At 48.0% G+C, this 21,480-nt stretch overlaps 12 protein-coding genes across 12 annotated transcripts; 7 read left to right on the top strand and 5 right to left on the bottom strand.

The window, feature by feature from the left end:
* Nucleotides 1–578: 578 nt before the first annotated feature.
* I303_106069 (uncharacterized protein) lies at nt 579–1,854 on the bottom strand (the record flags this gene model as incomplete). Its single annotated transcript, XM_018409375.1, has 2 exons — nt 579–722; nt 781–1,854. 2 exons carry the CDS (start codon nt 1,852–1,854, stop codon nt 579–581), a joined length of 1,218 nt encoding a protein of 405 aa, XP_018261648.1.
* A 676-nt stretch (nt 1,855–2,530) lies between these two features.
* Nucleotides 2,531–3,661, top strand: I303_106070 (uncharacterized protein; the record flags this gene model as incomplete). Its single annotated transcript, XM_018409376.1, has 4 exons — nt 2,531–2,674; nt 2,732–2,877; nt 2,955–3,414; nt 3,494–3,661. 4 exons carry the CDS (start codon nt 2,531–2,533, stop codon nt 3,659–3,661), a joined length of 918 nt encoding a protein of 305 aa, XP_018261649.1.
* A 472-nt stretch (nt 3,662–4,133) lies between these two features.
* I303_106071 (uncharacterized protein) lies at nt 4,134–8,392 on the top strand (the record flags this gene model as incomplete). The annotated part of the gene is made up of 14 exons (XM_018409377.1): nt 4,134–4,517; nt 4,603–4,767; nt 4,839–5,008; nt 5,083–5,629; nt 5,680–5,701; nt 5,757–5,846; nt 5,905–5,994; nt 6,049–6,385; nt 6,443–6,573; nt 6,636–7,497; nt 7,561–7,674; nt 7,752–7,827; nt 7,886–8,029; nt 8,093–8,392. 14 exons carry the CDS (start codon nt 4,134–4,136, stop codon nt 8,390–8,392), a joined length of 3,432 nt encoding a protein of 1,143 aa, XP_018261650.1.
* Nucleotides 8,393–8,778: 386 nt separating this feature from the next.
* I303_106072 (uncharacterized protein) lies at nt 8,779–9,313 on the top strand (the record flags this gene model as incomplete). Its single annotated transcript, XM_018409378.1, has 2 exons — nt 8,779–9,036; nt 9,140–9,313. 2 exons carry the CDS (start codon nt 8,779–8,781, stop codon nt 9,311–9,313), a joined length of 432 nt encoding a protein of 143 aa, XP_018261651.1.
* Nucleotides 9,314–10,189: 876 nt separating this feature from the next.
* Nucleotides 10,190–10,733, top strand: I303_106073 (uncharacterized protein; the record flags this gene model as incomplete). The annotated part of the gene is made up of 2 exons (XM_018409379.1): nt 10,190–10,450; nt 10,554–10,733. The coding sequence occupies 2 exons, from the start codon at nt 10,190–10,192 to the stop codon at nt 10,731–10,733; spliced, it is 441 nt and encodes a 146-aa protein (XP_018261652.1).
* Nucleotides 10,734–11,399: 666 nt separating this feature from the next.
* On the top strand, nt 11,400–12,014 carry I303_106074 (uncharacterized protein; the record flags this gene model as incomplete). Its single annotated transcript, XM_018409380.1, has 3 exons — nt 11,400–11,675; nt 11,748–11,933; nt 11,997–12,014. The coding sequence occupies 3 exons, from the start codon at nt 11,400–11,402 to the stop codon at nt 12,012–12,014; spliced, it is 480 nt and encodes a 159-aa protein (XP_018261653.1).
* Nucleotides 12,015–12,515: 501 nt separating this feature from the next.
* Nucleotides 12,516–13,134, top strand: I303_106075 (uncharacterized protein; the record flags this gene model as incomplete). The annotated part of the gene is made up of 2 exons (XM_018409381.1): nt 12,516–12,857; nt 12,931–13,134. 2 exons carry the CDS (start codon nt 12,516–12,518, stop codon nt 13,132–13,134), a joined length of 546 nt encoding a protein of 181 aa, XP_018261654.1.
* Nucleotides 13,135–13,334: 200 nt separating this feature from the next.
* On the bottom strand, nt 13,335–14,646 carry I303_106076 (acyl-CoA thioesterase II; the record flags this gene model as incomplete). The annotated part of the gene is made up of 3 exons (XM_018409382.1): nt 13,335–13,715; nt 13,784–13,942; nt 13,996–14,646. 3 exons carry the CDS (start codon nt 14,644–14,646, stop codon nt 13,335–13,337), a joined length of 1,191 nt encoding a protein of 396 aa, XP_018261655.1.
* A 689-nt stretch (nt 14,647–15,335) lies between these two features.
* On the bottom strand, nt 15,336–16,388 carry I303_106077 (uncharacterized protein; the record flags this gene model as incomplete). The annotated part of the gene is made up of 1 exon (XM_018409383.1): nt 15,336–16,388. One exon carries the CDS (start codon nt 16,386–16,388, stop codon nt 15,336–15,338), a length of 1,053 nt encoding a protein of 350 aa, XP_018261656.1.
* Nucleotides 16,389–17,039: 651 nt separating this feature from the next.
* I303_106078 (uncharacterized protein) lies at nt 17,040–18,068 on the bottom strand (the record flags this gene model as incomplete). The annotated part of the gene is made up of 1 exon (XM_018409384.1): nt 17,040–18,068. The coding sequence occupies one exon, from the start codon at nt 18,066–18,068 to the stop codon at nt 17,040–17,042; it is 1,029 nt and encodes a 342-aa protein (XP_018261657.1).
* A 549-nt stretch (nt 18,069–18,617) lies between these two features.
* On the top strand, nt 18,618–19,933 carry I303_106079 (uncharacterized protein; the record flags this gene model as incomplete). Its single annotated transcript, XM_018409385.1, has 2 exons — nt 18,618–19,770; nt 19,848–19,933. 2 exons carry the CDS (start codon nt 18,618–18,620, stop codon nt 19,931–19,933), a joined length of 1,239 nt encoding a protein of 412 aa, XP_018261658.1.
* Nucleotides 19,934–20,137: 204 nt separating this feature from the next.
* On the bottom strand, nt 20,138–21,010 carry I303_106080 (uncharacterized protein; the record flags this gene model as incomplete). The annotated part of the gene is made up of 3 exons (XM_018409386.1): nt 20,138–20,218; nt 20,327–20,500; nt 20,624–21,010. 3 exons carry the CDS (start codon nt 21,008–21,010, stop codon nt 20,138–20,140), a joined length of 642 nt encoding a protein of 213 aa, XP_018261659.1.
* Nucleotides 21,011–21,480: the final 470 nt, after the last annotated feature.

Below are 21,480 nucleotides of genomic sequence, written 5' to 3' on the forward strand. Positions count from 1 at the left end.
TGAGATGGATTTATATGCGTGGTATTGTTAGTGATTGGCATCATGTCGGACAGATCGAGAGATCTCGTGTTCAAGCTATCAGAACCCTGCATAATACACGGTTTCCTTGGGCTTTCGCGAATATGTTCTCGCACATGGCTGCTAATGTATGTGAGATGCATCTTTCTAGACGTGACTGAATATAATACAGGCGGGCCAAAGTGCCTTTGGAAGGCCATTTTGCATTGATGGACGAATGATTGGGAAAAATCGTACGGCGTAGTTTAGGCGTTATTGTCGTGCACCCTTCTCATTACTGAAGCCTCGGACTCACACGAGGGGGAGAAGCCACTTAATCGTGCAGAACTGGGGTTCACCGATCGGGTGCTTGCTCCGGTCTCCGGTCACTGGAGGATAAGCAATCATGTTGATGAGCGAAAATTTTTTCAGGCCAAGGGAGCATGCAGGAGTCGTATAACATACTCACATCGGCAAGGTTGATCACCTTGATCACCCTTCGTGCGATTTCGCTACTGCTTCCTACGCGCGAGCTTATGGGTGCGGAGCATAAGTCGACCAGTCGCAAAGTGGATGTACCTCTACTCCGGCCTGAAACATCCTCCATCCAGCAGATAATCGTATTTGTCAGGGTTTTCTTTGAGCGCGATCGGGATATGGTTGAACGAGTTGGCTTTTCGTGGTTTCCCGGATTGAGCGATCAGGTCTTTGAAGGTGAATGCTTCCTACATCTCATTGTCAGTATTTGGAATGGCCGAGATATGAATGATAATTTGGACTCACAGGATACATGTCAAATGGATCTCTTCCCTCGCAAACCGTTTGTCGAAGACGTTTCGTTTCTAACAATGCTTTATTCCTCACTCTATCATTATGACTATATCCCATCATTTTCATCTTGATTTCAGATAAGCTCGAGAAACAGAATGAACAGTGCCATCCTGATCCACCTAATAGATCGTTGCTCTTCCTCTGATGATTATAATCCAGCGAATTCGCGTCGGTGAATTGAACTACTTTTGGCCGATAATATCCTCCATCATTCAAGGGGAATTCGAAGGAATATCGGTAATTGTCTACATTGAGGTGTAACGGAAGGGGATATGATTTGCAAGTGGTGAGCAATGACAGGGTTTGTCGAGAGATGATCTCGTCCACATCAGACTCGATGATCAGATCCCCATATCCAATTTTACTCTGGCGAGCCAAGTTCCGAAGCTCGTCGCCTATCGCTATCCTTTGTTTTATCTCATTATCGAACGATCCCACCGGTAGATTGGTCTCGAAATTAGTCACTACGTGGTGGACGATCTTCTCTTCAGGTATAAAGTCGAATCTGTGTCGATTGTCCTTGAAATAAGTCGGTTTGGGCGCCCCAGAGAACGTCATATTGGATTCGACAATGATGAAGGTCGAGACGTATGGCTCGTACTCCCTCATCCTGATTTCCAGCAGATCCAGCTCGCTCGAGAAAAGAATCGCATCCACTACTTTCGGTAATTCTCTCTGAGATCGGACATCCCATTTGTGCAGATCACACCATTTCCTCCTGACGCTCTCTTCGCGTATATCGCCAGGTATAGCGTATTGCGTTATATGATTCCATGGTTTCTCGGGAGTATCCCATATTGGACGGAAGATATATCCTAGATCTCGTTTCCACAAGCTGATTGTCGGCGAGAAGATCCAGCATAGTAAGAATATAATGATCAGGCCGATGATCCACCTGGTAGGAGAGCCTTTGCGGAAAAACTTGATGAATCGCTTGGGAACGTATGAAAGGATCGAGAAGGGTTTTTCTGAAAGACCGCGGGAATCTGCATATTGGCCGGATTCTACATCGTACCGCGGAGCCATGTTGAGCGATGCTACACCTCAACGATTGGTCATGTCTGCTGAGCTAGCCGTAATTCTGAGTGTGATACAGCATCAAATGTGCGCTATTATGCTGATAGTTGACGATGCTGAATAGATTCGCCCTTGCTTTGTTGTCGTGATGACGCCAAGAGGATGGTGTATTCATTCACCCCATTTAATTCGTGAGCTGCGGATCGTTCGGATGCTTTTTGGTTCTCCTTGGCTAGAGTAGCATCGATCATAGCCGTGGGAAGTGGGAGGTGGAAGTCATTGTTTGTCCTCATTACTACACCGCCTAGCGTACCATCTCCGCTTTCTGGAGGTTTCCGATGGGAAAAAGAGAGCCCAGCAGCTCATTGCGTCTGCGGACCATGCTTGGTATGCATGCTGAGCTTGCGTAGCGGATCCGCGCAGAAGCTAAGCATTTTAGACTGAAACTGAAACGCTGGACCCCCTTCTGCTTGCTTTTCGGATCCGTCGTGAGACCCCCATCATGTATATATACGCATGTAGATAGGCCCTCGCCACCCTGCTGTAGTGATATCCTTGTCCAAATTCTTCACCATATCGGGCTACTCAGGATTATGGCAAGTTACCTATCCGCTTTCAGCCAGGTGGTTTCCTCGTAAGTCTCCAATCCGCCAAGAGAGAAGGATTAGTCTGGACCAGGGCCTTGATGCGTTTTCAATCCTCTGCAGCGAAACCGACTTGGAAGGTCGAGGATTTGCCGGATCAGACTGCAAAGATCGCGATCGTGACAGGGGGAAACACTGGGATAGGCAAAGCTTTATGTGAAGTCTTGTTGGAGAAGAATGCGAAGGTGAGCGTTTTAGCTAAGACGTTCTCTTAAACGATCGTTGAACATGTTAGCTATAAGGTATACCTGCTTGCTCGATCCGAGGATAAAGCTCGAGCTGCTATTGGGGATATAAAGAAGAAAACCAACAAGGATGACGTCCACTTCATCAAGCTAGATCTCGCCGATTTATCGACCATTCGAAATACGGTCGCGGAGTTTCTCAAGTCAGTCGCCCCCACCCATTTACCCTTTTCTCGCTTTGCAGATCCCTTTGGGCGTTTCACTCATCATGATCCGATAGGCGAGAAACGCAACTTCACTTACTATTCAACAATGCCGGAGTCATGTTCACCCCCAACGGCAGTAAGACGCCCCAAGGATGGGAAATGCAGCTGGGTACGAACGGCCTAGGCCCTATCTTACTCACGCAATTACTCCTTCCAACGCTACTTGCAACTGCTCAAGCGGTGGAAGCTGAGCGACAAAGTAAGGGGTATAACATCGTCAGAATCATCAACACTAGTAGTATTGGGAATGTCTTCCTAGCCCCCAAAAATGGAGGATTCAATTGGGCCGATCCGAACTTAGGATTTAAGGATACTCAGACCAGCTATGGTCAATCCAAGTTCATCAATGTTGCCCATGCGGTCTACTTGGCGAGCAAGTACGGGGACAAGGGTATCACTGCTCATTCCCTCCACCCTGGAACGATCGATTCGGAGTTGGCCAGACATTCTGGCGCGTTTTTCACGAATATCAATGTGAGTGATGGGCGGATCCTTCGAGCGGAATTAGCAAGACGTATCGGGCACAGCTGACTGGAATTTCTATATGATACAGAAACTCACAACTTACTCGGTGGAGTATGGTAGATTGAGCTCGCTCTATGCTGGACTATCGCCCGAGGCTGGAAAGACCGAAGAAAATGGAAGTTATTATATACCTTGGGGCAGAAAGGGAGAGCCTAATCCAGCAAGCAAAGATGTCGACCATGTTACGAAAGTGTGAGCTTGAGCACCATCGTTGGGATAGGCAAGTCACTTGCAGCTGACGCGTGTCTGGCCCTGGTAGTATCACTTGGGCTGAAGAGCAGGTGAAAGAATACGCTTGAACCCTGGCTTCTATGGGTCAATATCGTGCCGAAGGAAATCCCATTATGCTAGCCTTCGAGTGTCATACAGAAGTCGGCAGTCATGCGACCGAGGTCGCATTCTATGCATGAGTTTCCCTTGTTGTATTTAGCCAGAACTTCATGTATTGCAAAGCGGCGGTAGTAGCTACAGGAACTCGCTGCTTCCGACGGAAAGATAAGCAGGAGCTAGTACAGCCGCAACTTATCGGCGCCGGCACATATTTTGGGTTCTATCATTGTCCATTTCCCTAGCTCTGCGAGGACGAAGTCTGCTTCCACTTTGTGTGCACGTCCGTGTCCGTGTGCATAGTGACATACACTGTCTAGCCGCCGGCTGTTCGCTTTGAGATGCCTCATCCCGACTCGGTACAGCTGGGTACCCTATTCCTCGGCTTATCTGTGGAACTCCCATCATCCTCTCAACCTCGCTGGATACCGTTGATCCCTTCATTCATCGACTCGGACAACCTCTTCGACAATGACTCAAAGGATTCAGTGCGTATGCTGCGATCAGCTCTGAATGATGCGGGACTCGGGCTTCAAGCAGAATGGATCAGGCAAGGAAGGGGGATCAAAGTCAGGTGTTGGATATTGCCTAGCGATGTACCGGGAAGTATGTGGAAGCGTATCGCCAACAGGAATAGAGAGAAGACTGTGGAGCAGCTTCTGAAGAGTATCAGGCGGGACTGGGAGGTCGAAGATGAGCAAGGAGATATCCTGATGGCTTTGATGGTGAGTATTCGTCATGCCCCATTGTAGAGCGATGGACATTGAGGGAGTTCTTGACATATGACTGATACTCCCGCCCTTGCCACAGCCGCAGGACAACCAGAGTATGCAAGATATCTACTCTCAGGTACCTTCACCTCCAATTCCCCAATTCGTAAATCCCGATTCAATCTCGGATCGAGAATTGTTTGACAGTCTACAAGCATACGAAAATCCGTATGGTGTCCAGACAGATCTGTATAAATACCAGATTGTCAGTATGATATCCCTCCCACGCTAAACTGCTTGAAATCTTATGCTGATGATGCTCCTGCGTGCCATTAGCGCTCTGTCTCCCGGATGGTGAAGATGGAAATGCAGCCTGAGCGTTTGGTCGATCCCCTTTTTATACCTATACAGGAAGCGGGAAGGAATGACGTATACTACCTGAACATGGCGACATGGGATATACAACGGCATCCGGGGTGGTACGATCTGCCTCGGGGCGGGATTTTGTGAGTATGCGAACACCCCATCGTCACATGGAGTGGTATGGGACGTCGGAAGCTGAAAACAAGGGCACTTGTAGATGCGAGCAGATGGGAACGGGGAAAACCCTTATGTGTTTATCACTTATCACGTCGACGTTGTACCAACCTACCTTACCTCCTCCGATAAATGTCGACATCTCACCGATCAGCACAGACGTAGCGGAACGTACATACCCCTTTTCAGCGGATAGCGATCTTCGAGCTCTGACCGGCTTCCCTCGTTCCAGAACCCACCTGAAATTCCCTTCTCTGGCGGAACTGTGCTCGAACGTAATTTCAACGCATGATCCTTCGGCCAAACGAAATCCTTATATACCCGATATGCTCAGGCCAGCCCTTGACCGGCAGACATTTTACTGTACCATCCCATTGGATGACGAATGCGGCCGTTTCGTCAAAAAGAAAACTGCTAGTCAGAAGGTGAAGAAGGTATATCTGGCAAAAGGCACTTTAGTGATCGTGCCTCAGATCCTGATCCACCAATGGCAAGCTGAGATCGAGACACACCTAGAAGAAGGGGTACTCAAGGTGTATCATGCGGTCAATGAGGAACTGCCGGAAATAGAGGAGCTATTGGACTACGATGTAAGCGGTCTCCTATCTTCTCGCCCTAACAGCAGCTTACCAAGTAATAGGTGATCCTTATGGATGTTTTGCGTGAGTCGAAAAACACACTGCAGAATTGGCGTGATGCTCATGTAGAATTTAATAGGTTTCGGCGCCGAGGAGACGCATCATCGCAGAGCGAGGGATCTGAAGCCGTCTAGTCTCCTCAAGGCCAGGTGGAAAAGGATTATCCTCGGTAAGTGTATGAGACCCTTTCCGCCCATTTCGATGCTGACCGAACTTGAGACGATTAGACGAAGGACACATAGCACATTCGAAAATCAGTAACTCTATGGCCTTCTCCCGCGAACTTAGCGTTGAGAGGCGTTGGCTTGTTAGTGGTAGTAAGTGTTGTCACTTTCGATCAGACATGAAACAAGCTCATGGTTGCGTCTTAGCTCCAACCAGGCACCTGCAGCAAGGTGGCGAGGTAGAAATGGAGGAAATGAACGCATCAAATTTTGCCAGCACAAATGGGATACAAGGTCAAGCCCACACAAATCATCAAATGGAGTCTCCCGGTACCACAACTCCTTTAGCTTGGAATAAACTTGATCTGGAAGACGCCTCTCGGATAGGAAGGATGATAGGTGGATTCTTGGCCGCAGAGCCGTTCAAAACCGAAGGGGGATTTGAGCGGAATGTCATCACTCCCCTGAGGAACAAAGAAGGTCCATCATTTGGTGCTGTAAGAAGGATGAAATATATCATGGATGGTCTGATGGTCAAACATGGGTTCGTATGTCGTCTGCTTATGACACGACAGGCAAGCTGATGCCTCCAACATTGCAGACCGAAAGTCATTGACCTCGAAGCTCAATTGCCACCTTCGACTATCGTTACCGAGATGCTGAGGTTCGATCCGATGCAAAAGATCACGTACAATGTGCTTGCAGCCCTTGTAGCTAGTAACGTCTACACAAGTGAGATCTCTATACCCGAATGCTATGCTCCAATGTAGCTGATACAACCCCCCTCATTTCAGGTGGAGGTGAAGATGTGGACTACTTTTTACATAAAGACAATCGAGAATCCTTCCTCCAGGTGGTAGATAATCTACATCTAGCCTGCTTTTGGTATTCAGCGAAGGACATGGGCGCCGCGGCATGTCTGAATAGAACGCAAAAATGGCTGGAGAAACATCAAGATGCCGATACTCACGTCAGGGAGCAGCTCGAGGAGGCTGTACGACATCTGCAGCTGGCCGTGAATTCACCTGAGTGGGAAGAATGGATGAGCAACGGAGTGTCTATGCCCCTTGATGGTCACTGCTTTCCGCCGCTCGTCAAGACGTCATGGTCCGATTCCTTCGATTCTGATCCAAATATGGTAGATGTTCACAGCTTTAATACGTTGAGAGAAATAAATAAGCCCGGAACAACGGTTCAAGAACTTCACATCAGAGGATGGGACTACAGAAACGATAAATTGGCCGAATTTCAGAAAGAGATGAACAAATACATGGAGAAGCATGCGAAAGAGCAGAAGAAATTGTCGAAAGCTCCGAACTCTACTGCTGCTAAGGCTCCGAAAGCTGTTTTGAAATCGAGTTCCAGTCCGAAAAAGAGTGCAAGCCGCAAGAAAAGGAAAGACAGGGATGAAGTCGATGAAAACCTGGACGAAGCTCAACGCAATGCCCTAATTGCAGCCGCGGTCGCGAACCCCACCATACCCGACTTACCCAGACCCCTTCCATCTGTTATGCAGACGAAAAGTAGATCAGCGAAAGCGAATTTCATAGCCCGGACTATCCTATCAGCGGAAAAGGACGACAAATTTGTCATCTTTGGTGATGCGTACGAGTTGGGTCACTTGACAGAGCTCCTAGACTTATTAGATATCACTTCGTGAGTGATCATATTTCTGTCAGTCTTGGGCTATGCTGATTGTATCGTGGATCCTGTCAAAAGCACATTTGTGGGAAGTGAGCTGTTTACAAGAGATAGACGGAAAGCTTTAGACGATTTCCAAAAGCCAGAAATCAAAATTTGTCTGCTAGATTTAAAGGTTGGCGCTCGAGGACTGTAAGTTGAGTTTCTCCCTTTTCTCCCTTGCCAAAGCGTCGGGATTCGTTCTAAGGCTTTCATCGTATCTGTTCCAGAAACCTCGTTGTAGCCAATCGAGTGATCTTCTTGAGACCTATCTGGAGTCCCGATGTACAAGCGCAGGCGATCAAGGTAAGCCACCTATCACCCAATCCTGCTCAACGCCTGACCCTGCTGTTGATGTTTACAGAGAGTTCACCGGATCGGGCAAACAAAACCCACCACAATCCAGATTTTAGTAACCGAAGGTACATTTGAAGAAGACATTGCCAAGCGATCTACGCGAAACCGATCTCAGGCGGATGAACAGCTGTATTCGATAGCCATGATCAAGGTAAGGCGCACTAGCTCAATTTATGACTGAATCTTGATCAAGCTGACAAGCCACCGCCTGTAGAACCCTAAATTTGTGTATCAGGAACGCGAAGAAGTTCAAACATTCACTGTTCGCTTCACTCCCGCTAGCGAAAGAACAGCGTCCGGTTCCGTCCCCAACGGACACATCGTGAATGGTGACAAGTCTCACAACGTTGCTCAACATCTCGAGGACCCCTCAACCCCAAGTTCTAATTCCGATTACAATATCGGCACGAATCATCATGATGATCGGGCTTTCAACGGTCCTACAAATGGAAATCCAGACCTCAGCGAGGAGAACACAAGGAAGAAGAAACGTGCTCGCGTTATGTTTGCATGAGTCCCTTTTGCCTTGTCACGACTATCTCATTATATTCGCATAGCACGCCGCCCTGACTATGTCATTCTATGCTCGATCCGCGTTTACGATTCGTTCTCCAATTCCAAGACCGCTCAGTGCCAGATTGACCCATCATCGAATTCATTATACCCAATTCTAACAATCTCCCTTAATTCCACTCTTTACTGATTGAACGATCAATCAATCGATTGATCACCTGCCCCTACGCGGTGAGATAGCTTCCGAAGCTCCTTTGTGGTTATGCGGGATACTCCGAGATATAAAATAGGGCCTCATCACCCAGTCCGCTTGTGCAGATGAGCAGTGACGTCGCTTGTCCTGAGCTCAACATCAATTTTGATTGCCCTAATATCGACAATATACCGATGTTCTCGTTCAATCCACTCCTCCTCACCAGTGCTCTCGCAACCATCTTCATCCCTGGAAGCCTCGGCGCAAGCGAGCATGCCAAGTTCAAGATCAACTTACCGGCTCAAACCAAAATGATCGATCCCGCAAAATCCGATGTGGGCGGTACATCCGGATCTGTAGAGTTTGATCTTTTTGAAAGTGGTCTTACCAAAACTTTGCAGTGGGTAGCTGTAGACAAGAAGGATCAGAATAAGAAGCTCTGGCAAGTTGACGTGAGCTTTTCCTCTTATCGGTCCTACTCCAAACAGTCACCTAGTATATCACATCAGCTGAGATCTGCTTTCACTAATTCACTACTGTATGTTATAAATTTAGGTTACCGCCACTGCTGGGTCGTCATGGCCTGAGAACGATGTAGCTACATACACCCTGAAAATGGAGGAACCATGGGCTGTAGTGGACTACAAACCGGATAATGCGTATCTGAAGAGCGATCCGTCCACTTTCAAGTGTTTCATAGAGCTGTGCGGGGATGCGCCCAACTTTTGATTAGACAGTCTGCAGATGAAGCCTTCGCAAGGCTATATGAACTAGTCAGCTGGGTGATTGATTTAGCTTGATACATGAGCCGATACGCCACGTGGGCCAGATATTTGTCATACTGGAGCGTCGGTAGCATGTGAGCTATATATCTTGGATGGTTTCGATGTGATGCGCGAACCGACGTCCGCCTATGAGTCTAGTGAAGCACACTCTGACTTGTCAGTTGCCATTCCCTTATGCTTCACCGGAGGCACATACCTGATTGCTCAGATACAGCTGCTCGGATTGTGCTTCACTATACCCCTTCACATCATACCGACTCAATGGTCAAGTCCCCTTGCTCCCCTTCTTCTCCCCTTCTTCTCCCCTTCTTCTCCCCTTCTTCTCCCCTTGCTCCCTTCCCGTTCTTCTCTCGCATCCCTTCTTGTTGCCTCTCGCCCTTGCTTTCCCGCAAATGCTTGGTTCCCAGCCCATGTCCGCCACAACCTCCGACATGATCCCCCGATCCCTTCGAACCACGAAATCTAAACCAAATCCATTAGATGACCACCGATTCAAATACTTCTCAACACTTCCTGTCACTGCAATCATCTCCTGGGCGATTACAATCATCTCCTGTCTCTCGCCGATCTTTTCCTTTCTCTGTTCTCCTTCGAGACAAAGCAGGCTGTCGCATTGATTGTCCATCCCGAATCGTAATTGCAGCCAGGCCTGTCACCTCACTTGCTCGTTCAATCGTATCGCTGAGTGATGTAACAATCATGCATAAGATCTCGTGCAAAAGCGTCTTGACAATCGGAGACGCACATCCAAACAGAGTTAACTGCTCAGCTGATCGCTTCGACATATATACATTTACAGTAAATTTAGCGGCTATCCAGCATGCTCTACGCCAAGTCCTTCCTTGTATACGCCACTATACTGGGCATGCTCGGCTACCAGGCACTCGCTGCTAATCACGCAAAATACAAGATCAGCTTACCGGAAGGTTCAAAGATAACTAGTGTCGGGGATGATAAAGTTTTGGCGACTGGACCGAAATCCTACGAATTTGACGCCTTCGATGAAAGTGGCAAGTTGGAAGAGCGAAATTTTGACTGGGTAGGTCTGAGCGACAAAGACAGCGAGAAATGGAAAATCCAGGTACGTCTAAGCATTTACGCGATCAATGAGATACACATCATCAAGGTGTGAAGGTCATTATTGTATTGACATGCTGACTGATACATCAAAATCGCCCGGACAGCTTACGGCTTCTGCCGGATACCCATGGAGCGAAGACAAAGTAGCGACCTATACTTTATCCCTCAAGGAGCCCTGGGTCACTATCCCCGACAACTTCCAGGCTGCTCATTTGTCCAGCGAAGAATCAAGCTTCGAATGCCTCATCGAGCCTTGTGGTCCGCCACCAGTCTTTGACGCATGATTGACTCGAGTGAGTAGAACCTATCCTCCAAATTTGACGTTCGGCTTAAGCTTACCCGTTAGCAAGTTACTACGGTAGATAGTCATGCCGCGATATCCATCTTGCGCAGTTTTATAACGATCTCATGTAATTGTTTAAATGCATCATTTACAGACATATAAAGATGGAACTGTTGACTAGCACAATGCCAATGCTCTCAATTTGCAGTGTTGTTCCGGATCTGGCGGCTGATGCGCCTCCGTGGCAACTGGCGATGAATCCCTGCCGTACAGTGCAATGTACTCTGGACGACAAGCAGCAGTCATCCTTTGTTCCTAGTTGGCAAAGATTGATCAACTCCTGTGACACTCAGGCGTTTCCCCTTCGTAGATTAAACGTCTAATTGATTTGATACGTGTCGTCCTTTGTTCACATCTGCCCATTAGGCACAGCAATTATCAGCGTTACTTCACTCATGACACCGTGGCTTTGTTCTACGCGTTCTAGGTCTACATGATCGCTCGGAAGTGCAGTCTAGCACCACAAGGCCTGTAGTATATATATATATATATATATATTGATCTGTAGGCAATATGTTGTCCGGCCCAAAGGCTGCAGAATCACCCAAAATAGCTTAGATTGGCTGTTTAGTAACACCCCCAAAAGATCTTCGCGATTTCGCTCAAAATGTTATCCAGTTCCACGATCATTTCTCTCATCTTTCTAAGAATGAGTATAGCCATTCCTGTACTGGACTCCCCCTCAGCCAACTTCAGAGTCCGTATTCCACTGTATACAGCCTACATCGATCCCGTTCAGACAAAATTTGGCGCCATAAGCGTAGATATCAACTTGACGATCGATAATGCCGCTCAGGAAGGAAAGAGAGATTTCAATTGGATTACATATGTTCATCCGATGGAGCCCGAAGCCAAAGTAAGAACGCCCATCTGGAATATGTCGGTAAGTCCGGGTCCTCATCTCAGTGCCTCCTATCCTTTTCGACTTGCTGACTGATTCTGTGTGTGAGTGCAGTGTACGGCAATAGCGAAAAAGGCCTTCGATGGATTAGCGGAGTTCACCTTTACGGACGAATATCCTTGGGTAACGGCCGGAGTGAATGCTTCGGGTGTGCAAGATGGTTCAGCGGGTATACAGTGTCCTACTGGACGATGCCTGAGCGAAATTTGTGAGGGACTAGAGGTTCCTGTCATTGATACTGTGAGTGAATGATACTCAATCCGAAAGGAGATCTGACTCTGATGTCAAAACCTACCAACATAGTTCCTCAATTCGTACTAGTTTGGCATTGGTTGCGGATTGGAAAAGCACAGAAGGTATCTCAGGTCAACTCTGACGATACATATGCAGTATCTTCTGTGGAAATCTCTGTGTATATATGCCTGCATGTCGGAGCGGAGGAACGTCACACATCAGATATCTGCGTAATTGCAAGAGGACAGGCCGAATAGTCTGTCGAGTGCTATAGTCTGATGATAGCGAGCTCCTTACCATATGTAGTATCAATTGCATGCAGAGCAAGGGACGCATCTCGGCTTCAGTATGGTCCTAGCAATGCATTTTGCGGTTCTCCCTTTCATTAAGCCAGACAAGGGGGATCGACAAATTGCAATCTCCTCTGATTAATCGATATTCCAGTGCTGTCCAGATCCCTGGACTCTCACTGCCCTATCATACAACATGTTCTGTTTACAGCTATATAAGTCAGCATCGACAAAAAGATTGTTACCCTGCTCAAACAGGTGTAAGCCAATCCACACGCTTTATGACATCAGCAGCATGATGGTCAAGTTGTTCCACGGTCTTTTTGTACTCACTTCTGCCACTCTGCTCTCCTTCTCCTTACCCACTGCTCCTGACGACATGGTAGACTTCGATGCCAAGCATAAAGTAGTGGACGACCAACCAGATTATGTGGCGAACATTCAGCTCATTATACCCAAGTATTCGGAGTGGGTGGATGGCACCGATCAATCTCAGTATGAGCGTGGGGAGCACGCCATGCAGTACCATTTCACTCAGAAGCAGGTCGACGAGAACGTCAAATTTAGCTTTGTCTGGACGACCTATGAACGTAAAGACGTACCAAAAACCTTCTTCACCACTCCTTACTGGAATATGACCGTACGTATCGCGTCGGGCAGCTCATTGGTCAAAACATATTTTTCGTCGCTGATAATTGATATTGGTTCCCCAGTGTAATGTTGCTGCCGGTCAAGCATTTGACGGTACCGCGTCTTTCACTTTGGACACGAAAGAGCCGTGGATCCACATCGACGAGGCGAAGGCTTGGGCTGGCGTTTCCTGTAATGTCCCAGAATGCTTAGCCGAGGCGTGTAAGGATGAGAAGACACCTCGTATTGATACTGTGCGTTACCGTTCCAGCCGTATAGGCTTATAGCGACTTCGCTGATTGTCGTTACTGGTGAATAATTCTTACCGTCCTAAGTCTTGACTTGCAGGTCTGAGCTCCTTCCACGACTTTCGAGTGGGCCTGGGAGCAAGGCCAGACTTGGAGTGACTAGATTGGATTTTGAAAATTGCCCAGGCATGCCATATGACTATGCATTGTGTCTATAGGCCTCCAGGTCCGACAAGCTTCTATAGTTTTGCTTCCCTCTTCTTATGGTGGTCATCACTATCCTCGCCTACCGCGCCGCCCTCGACTAAACCTCGCGCTTCTAATCCCCTTAGATCGGCTCTGACGACACCCTCCTGAGCAGTGACAGCTATCAGAACACCTTCTTGAGTGTATATCCTGCCCTGCACGACCCCTCGGCCACTCGCTATATCTACACTTTGGGACTCCATGACGTGCAATAGTGGTGCTGAAGGATCAAAGTTGTCAGGGAATGGGTAGAAATGTATTGAATGGTCAAGGGAAGCGAGCATGCCGATACGCGGGGTAGAGCTTTGGTGCATTCCCACGGACCGCGAAGCAGTGCCGATGAATTGAAAATCCGACATATAGGCAATCATAGCCTGTCCCCATTTGAGGATCAGCGTTGCTTGATTTTGGGAAAAAGCGAGTAAAGTAGGACATCACTTACCTTCACAGTCTCAGTGTCAGGTTTATCAGACGCGTCAAGCCGTGCCCGCAACCAGCTCATGCGCGTGTGCTGCGCTCCATCCTCTGCGTCTGCATACTGCGACGACTCGCGCCCGACGAATCTCGCTCTTGATATGCCGACAGGTGATTCTCTTCGTTCCTGAACAATGTATCTCAGCACCCATGTGTTTCATGGAGTCCATTATCACTTACTCGTATATACTCCTGCAAGAACCGCTTTCTTGCTTCTGACCAGTCTTGACATCTCTCATCGAAGAACCGCTGCCATCGATCCTCTTCCGCGTAGCAATCATGATAAGGTCTAAGATTTTTCGGGAAGGGGGTTTGATATTTGGCTTGAACGTTCGAAGCCGTTGTCTTCCCTTTGCCTGGGCCTGTTTTATTGTCGGATTGGGACAGTGAAAAGCGCAGTGTGTGGGATACTTTCATCTTGTCCTGTTGCCTCAAGCTCGGTGCTGATCCCGCTAGTGCAGTGCGGAAGTTGCCAGGAAGGGTGGTTGGGGGTATCGTATAACTTGCCAATAGAACAAAGACCTCTCTTTCCCCTTGATAAGCCCTCACCAGTCTATTCGAATAGCTTTTCCCATCCCTGAGTCGCTCCACCTGGTACTGTATATCTGGACTAGCCAAAGCTGGTAGTAAGAAGTAGCAATGCATACTGTGAAGACCGAACGGCGAAGTGATCGTACGAGTTGCAGCTGCAAGTGACTGAGCGATGACTTGACCGCCGAAGACACCCCTAGCTCCGGAGGGTACCCATAACGGCGTTGATAGAGCGGAGTCGGACACGGAGGGATGAGGCGTGACTGCTACAAGATCGGTTAGCCGAGCAAATGGAGCCATCGTGTCGAGGTCGTCTACTAGGTACTGAAGGATCGCTTGTTCAATTAAATGGTTACAGGATTGTTATCAATTGGGTTCTGGTTATATCGACGGGGAAAGTTGTGAAACCCCTTTTAAATTCGGTTAAACCTCTTCGGGCAATAGCCGGACCCAAACGGGCATTGGCCAGCTCCCCTTCAGGCGCCTTTCCGGCTGACCTTTTGAGAACCTGCTTCTCGTGCAGACATACCTACAGCTTTAATCTGTGGTGTGCACGCGCTAATCAGGTCCTGTCGGCAACGCAACTCAAGACGATGGTGTCAGGTAAGAGCGATGTATCGATTAGGCTGATCTGCTCTTCATCATTCAGGTAATTGATGGCATGAAGAGAACAGGACACTCAGTAGCAGAGAGCCTTTCCAGACCTGGATGGCACCGAAGAATGGGGCAGAAATGAATCGACAAGGCGTACATGCTTTCATACACACAGGTGTGCGTGGTCAATGGACGTCGGAAAGTAAATACATACGATCACAGCTTGTCATGTGAGCATGGAAAACGAAGAGCCCTGTAGGCCCGTTCACCCAGCATGTACTAGCGACGCGATCACGAGCGCGAGCACGAGCACGGTCACTGACTCTCCTCCTGTGTTGTGGAGTTCCATTCAGCCTCATTATGCCTCAGCCTCCTCGCTCTTGTATTGATTTCGCTTACGCGCCTCTGCTGATTCTTCGAAAAATATCGCTTCTCTTCGCCTGTAAATCCTTCCTACTCTGTTCCAATCTCCTTGACTTCTCCGCCATATCGCTATTCAACTGATCTAACCTTATCTTGTTCTCTTGCAAGTTCCTCTCCACCATATCCGCTGCCTGATTCATTTCATACTGACTTTGCTTGATCTTCTCGTGGAACGCCATATCCGTGATGATGTTATCGAAGAACACATCCGACATGATCGATCCACCTGCAACTCTAACCTCCGGCAAATCCCTAACATAAGGCGAAAGGTGTTTTGCTTGAAGGTTGAGCATTTGAACCCTCGACCACGCTCTATCGGCCGATGAGAGCTCGTTCCGTTCCATCATATCTGACATCGTTCCTCCGCCCCACATATCCCATGTTGAATAGCTTTCCGCACTACTCAAGTGATTCAACGCCATCCTCATCGCTTGACTTGCTTCCCTGATCAGCCCAGCAACTTGATTTTCAGCATCTACGGTCTGTCTGGTGTTATGATATTCTTGTAATGTCTGATTAGAGTATTCTTCAAGCCTATCTTCGTCAGGGAAGTTGGGTGTTTGACCTTGGAATATCGAGTCGTACAATCTATCTAATTCACCTTGAGCGTTCTTATGCTTCTCCGCGACTCCAACTAGATCACCCTCGGTAGTTTTGGCTTGCGACAACAAGTCGTTCAGACTTTTCTTCTGATCTTCGTTCAGCTGGGTTTCTCTCAATCCGTCGAAATAGTCTTTCTCCTCCTTGGCAGCCTTATCTTGGAATTTCTCTTTTTGCCCGCTGGCCTTGTACGCGAATCGCTTGAATACGGAATCGCGATACTTCAAGTGATCTTTCAGATCTTTCTCCCTTCTCTTATCGAGAGTGCTTAGCTTGTTATTGATCGCAGACAGCTGACCTTCAAGATCGGTGATATACGAGCGTTGTTGATTCAGGTCAGGTATAGCGTGATCGGTTTCAGCTAGTACCGAGAGGAGCTCGTCGTTCCGCTGTGCAGCAGCCTGTATGTGTTCTTCCACCGACATGTTGAAGATGTATGCGTTGGTATGTGATACGCGTGAACTCTATGTGTGTATCCGCAGTTCCTGGTGAGAGGGAGATAGGAGGTAATGACAGGCGGTTTAGGCTTATTTATAAAATACCTTTCCAATTTGGAATATGCAAAAGATGACGCGCGCACCGCTTTCCTGCTTATGCCGAAGTTCTTGGCATTCGGCCGAGCGATGGGAATCACATCACAATCGTTCGGGTACGTCACCCCACCGCTGCCGTTCTGTCTCAGGTGAAAGCATGCCAAGTATGGCAAGCATTTCATTATCGGTGGGAGGAGATCGCCATGCAGGATGCTGTGACGACGCATCACAAATATCTGACCGCCTTCGGACAATTGCTTATCTCGGAGAATTTGCGGATGGTATCAATCATGCTTCCTTCTCCTGACCCCAATTCTCCCCTGGGCACATGCTTGAATGAAGAGGATAATTTTACTCAACCTTGTGTCATAGCTAATAGCTTGAATATATATGGCACCGTACCAGGACTTGAAGCTTTGTAGAGCGTAGTCAAAGCGCCGCGTCAAAAGATGGACAAGGCAGCAGGTCTTGGTCTAATCTTGCAATGAATATCTGCTGCATGCGACGACTTTGGCCAGTGTCTCTAACGACAATGCTTGACTACTAGACATCGTCGTCGAACCATGTCACGTCCTCTGAAGTACTCTGTCTCTCGTTAAATTCCAATCTATCACGAACAGCCTCGAGTCTGCGTTTCAAAATTCTGAGTTCACGGGCTTTCTCTCGGGTATCCGCGCCGTATAAGGGTAAATGACAGAGTTCGAGCAAGTAATTAGATGTGTCCAGAGTCCGCGATATATCTTGGTCCGACGCTACATCTTCAAGCGCTTGTTTTAGTCTTTCAAGCTTCTGCAGCAGGTTGGGATGATTCTCTTTATGTTTGAACATGTCGGCCAGGAATTCGTCCAGATCAACTGCGGCAAGTTTCGAGCTATCCAATTCCGGTAAAGGCAAGTCGTCCTCTTCTTCCAATTGGGGGGGACTGATCCGCAAGCACAGCCAATACCATTCCAGCGTTTTGCGCCAAGCTCGTGCAGCATCTAACAACAAGTTGTACCTATCGCATTCAGGGGCTTTCTTCGACTTTATCCACTGATCTAGAAGAACGGCTGTTGTTTTATAACCACCTTTAGCTTCCTTGGCCCACTTATGAGACTTGCCGAGCCTCCTGAAGCTTTCAGAAAGATAATGATACCGCGCAATTAGGCTACTATACTGCCCCGCCAGTTCCGCCCCCAATTTGCTGAGACCATCACTTGAGATTCCCATCAGCAGATTGTGTTCGGGATGGCACTGCCATTCAATCAATAATTCCTCCCCGCTCATCCCGTCCTCCTCGTCGACGTGTAGCTGGCATTCAATGAGCTCTAAATCCAATATCGTTTGCGCATGGGACCGTTCAGCGTCTCTTATGGCTTCGGAAAATTGCTGGAACTTGCGGTCCTCGTCATCGAGGACCTCGCTGCTTTTAGGGCTGCTTGTAGGGGAGCCAAGTTGCAATACTCGATCGTCGAGATATTGGATCCGGTCGCGCCAGAGATCTCGCCGCTTCTTGTAGAGGGGGGAAATCTGATCTTCTTCTTGCTCTGTTTGAGCTTTGTACCGATCAGTCTGTGTTGGAGGAGACGACATTCTGGATCTTGGCTTTGACGTCTGTAATGAGTGTCCGCTCTCGTGTGCAGTAGTCAAGAGCTCAAACGACCAGAAGTGAAGACCTCATCGATGTGAAATCGCCTGACAATGTCGAGTTTGTCTTCTAATTGGCGGCAGATCCTCATGATTTTTCTACCCTGGTGCCTGAGCAAAGAGTAGGAAGGTATTCGACCCATCATGCCATTTTGCGGAAGACACATCTGACGTGATTTATGGCTTAGGTCCAGCACAGCCAACGGCTACCTACGACAAGCACTGCCATAATCACAATCCTTCGTCTACATCTTACTCAGATTTCGCCCCTACAGCATGTAAGCGATAAACTAGAGTAGAAAATGAAGATTCAGATCATTTACTAACTTGATTACGTATTTTGTGATAGTGGGCGGAGAAGGCCGCTGCTTCCGCCGCCGCACTCTGAAAAAGTTGAAACTGTGACTGGATGTGTTTATCGTTCCAATCAACTGCTAATGCTCATCTCCTCGCGGCAGTCAGAAACCCACACTCGGACTGGTCAAGCAAGTCACAATGCCAAAATCAGCAGCGACGGACCGGCTGGTACCCTCGTCTAAGCCCAACCACTTAAAGCGCAAGTCAACAGAAAATGTCCAACAGTCGACGGCTTCATCTTCAAGTAGAGGCCAACCACGGTTATATTCATCCTTCTTACCCATACCCCTCATCCTGCCCACATCCCTCCCAATTGCATCAAGCTCGTCTTCTAAAGCTATCACCTCTGTCAGACACTACATTTACGCCAGGCCGCATACCGCCAAGCCCTCTTTGTCCGGATCGAGTAATGATCTTCCGGAAGGTCGAACGCTATTCGTGACCAATTTACCCATCGATGCGGGCGTACAAGATCTCAGAAGCATATTCGGAAAATGGGGTGTAGTTGAGGATGTTAGAATCGGTGCGAGCGATGTGAACGTATTAGAGCAAGCTGTGAAAGGTCTGCCTGTCGAGGAAAGCGATAATGAGGACGACAAGTCGGCAGCCGGAGACGATGAGGAAGGCAGCGAGCAAGACGAGAACGAAGAGGAAGGGCAGGAGGATGAAGGAAAGGCAGAACCTCGATTCCAAGGAGATATACCTGTCAGACTTACCAAGAATCAACGTCGGAACGCCCGTAAAAGAGCCAAGAACGCCTTACCGCCCTCCGTACCAGAGATCATTCCTCTTCCATCGCTGAATCCCCGTTCGACCGAGATGGGTCATTCAGGCTCCAGGTCTTGCCACGTCATCTTCCTCGACGGAATCTCCATCACCCGCCTGATGTCTTCCAGTGCAGAGACTATAACGCTGAAGAATTACCCGAGTGAGCCAGTAGGATTGGATTATTACACACGTCTACATCAGAGTTTGAGACCCGATTGGGAAAGCGTGAAGGACTACGCGGATTCCAGTATGGCGCGATTCGACCATTTGCATGGACTCTTGCTTTCTTCCCGGGCTAAACAACAGGGCTCGGGAGCGCTGGTGGACGAAGATGGGTTCACGGTTGTAGTTAGATCAGGGCGGTATGGACGGGCCGGAGCGAGAGGTGATGGATTCGGAAAAGGCGGTGTGGGCGTGGCTTCAACTGGATTCGCCAAGAAGATGCAGGATAAGAAGAAAGGTAAAGGTGCAGGAGAATTGAAGGACTTTTATAAATTCCAAAGGAATGAGAGGAAGCGACAAGGTGAGTGTTGTTGTCGAATACACAGATCACTGTTATTGAATTGAAATTGATGTGTGATTGTTCCGATATCACCTCAGAACTCGCCGATCTGCGTTCCAAGTTCGAGTCAGATAAACAGAAAGTCGAAGAGCTCAAGAAATCCAGAAGGTTCAAGCCTTACTAGATGGGTGGTCTGCGTGTCATCCACCGGCATCGATTTTGCCCTTGTACATTTACAACTACGCAAATAATGCATCTTTGATCATAAGATGCATGCTGTCGCCTCCTTCCAGCTGGCCATACTACCATGAAAACATAGAACGTACAACGTACGGATACATTGGATTAATCATTACTGTGCGATACCATTCAGTCATCGTGAAGCCGCTTATTTCCATTCAAAAAGCCCACCATCATCGTCATCATCGCCGTCTGTATCTTCAGATTGTCCTTGGAGTGGCATGTCCTTCTATTCACGCACAAGTGTAATCCAAATTAGCCAATCAGCCAAGTCGAGAAACACGTTTATTCGATACACTTTCTTACGATGCCATGTGTGTATATAGCACAAAATTACGGTATTAATATCGTATCCGATATTCGAGGCTTGATCACCTTCCAAAACACAGACCAAGTCGGCTTCTTCATGTCGATATTTCGAGTGTTCCAACCAATTGTATTTCCCTTGGAGAGTATAATTATGTGTTAAACAATCGAGGTGGCCCGGTTTCTTCTTCGCAGTGAGTGTGCACTGTGGGTCCAGTCAACAACAACAATTGGTCAGCGCCTGATCGGAAATTGAGAGATACTTGGGACGCAGCGATGAATATTTATCACCTCTGTGAGGATTTTGAGGGGAATTGCTCAAACTCACCCTCATCACCCCACTGTATTTATCATCCGCATCATCGTCATCGTCGTACGTATAAAACTTGAAGTATTTCTTTGGGTTATTCGTGCCCTCGACGTCGTCTTCGTCGACATCGTCTTCCTTCCAATCGAATTTCGCCTCGTGATCGCCCCTCTGCAATTTACCGGTGGACTTGAACTTGGAATCGGTGGGTTCGTAGCCCGTATCAGCTTTGAACTCAATTTCGAATTTGACTTTGCCGTCGTTCAATGCGCATCTTCTTCCCAATTGAGGTGTGCCAATGTCTCGAGTATGAGCCTCAATATGAGTGGGTAAAGCTACAGCTGGAGTGATAGAGAATAGACCTATACCCAGGATCGATACTATCCGGAGAGCTTGGTATGGCAACATAGCAATGTCACTACTTGAAGTGAGGAGGTACGGTAAGTGATTCAACAGATATGTCGAGAAACAGTAGTAAAAGCATGTAGCTGGAGTCAGTGTCAGTCACTTAGTCAGTCAGCGTGATATTTATCCGAGTATCGTATCCTTGATCGCCTTCCGAAGCAAGCCAAGTAGCCTGCGTCAGTAGAACGCTTTTATAACCCCCGATTTCGGTTCGCGCTCTGATCTCGAGCGCATGATTTGCTTAGCCAGATCTGTCGAAAGAGGACTTCCTTTACCAAAATCTCCTTGGAAATCAATAACAGGCAGATCAGATCAGTCTCAATCGGCAATCGCCCCGTGCCAAGAGATCTCGGATGAAAGGACGGATAATGGTGAATAACGACGAAGGTATCAGAAAGGACAGCAGGGATAACACAGGACACCGTTTCAATGAAGAAATGAAGATGTATCGGACACAATGCAATAACCTTTCT

This window comes from Kwoniella dejecticola, chromosome 7 (genome assembly GCF_000512565.2).
Source record: "Kwoniella dejecticola CBS 10117 chromosome 7, complete sequence".
NCBI classification, from domain to species: Eukaryota; Fungi; Basidiomycota; class Tremellomycetes; order Tremellales; family Cryptococcaceae; genus Kwoniella; species Kwoniella dejecticola.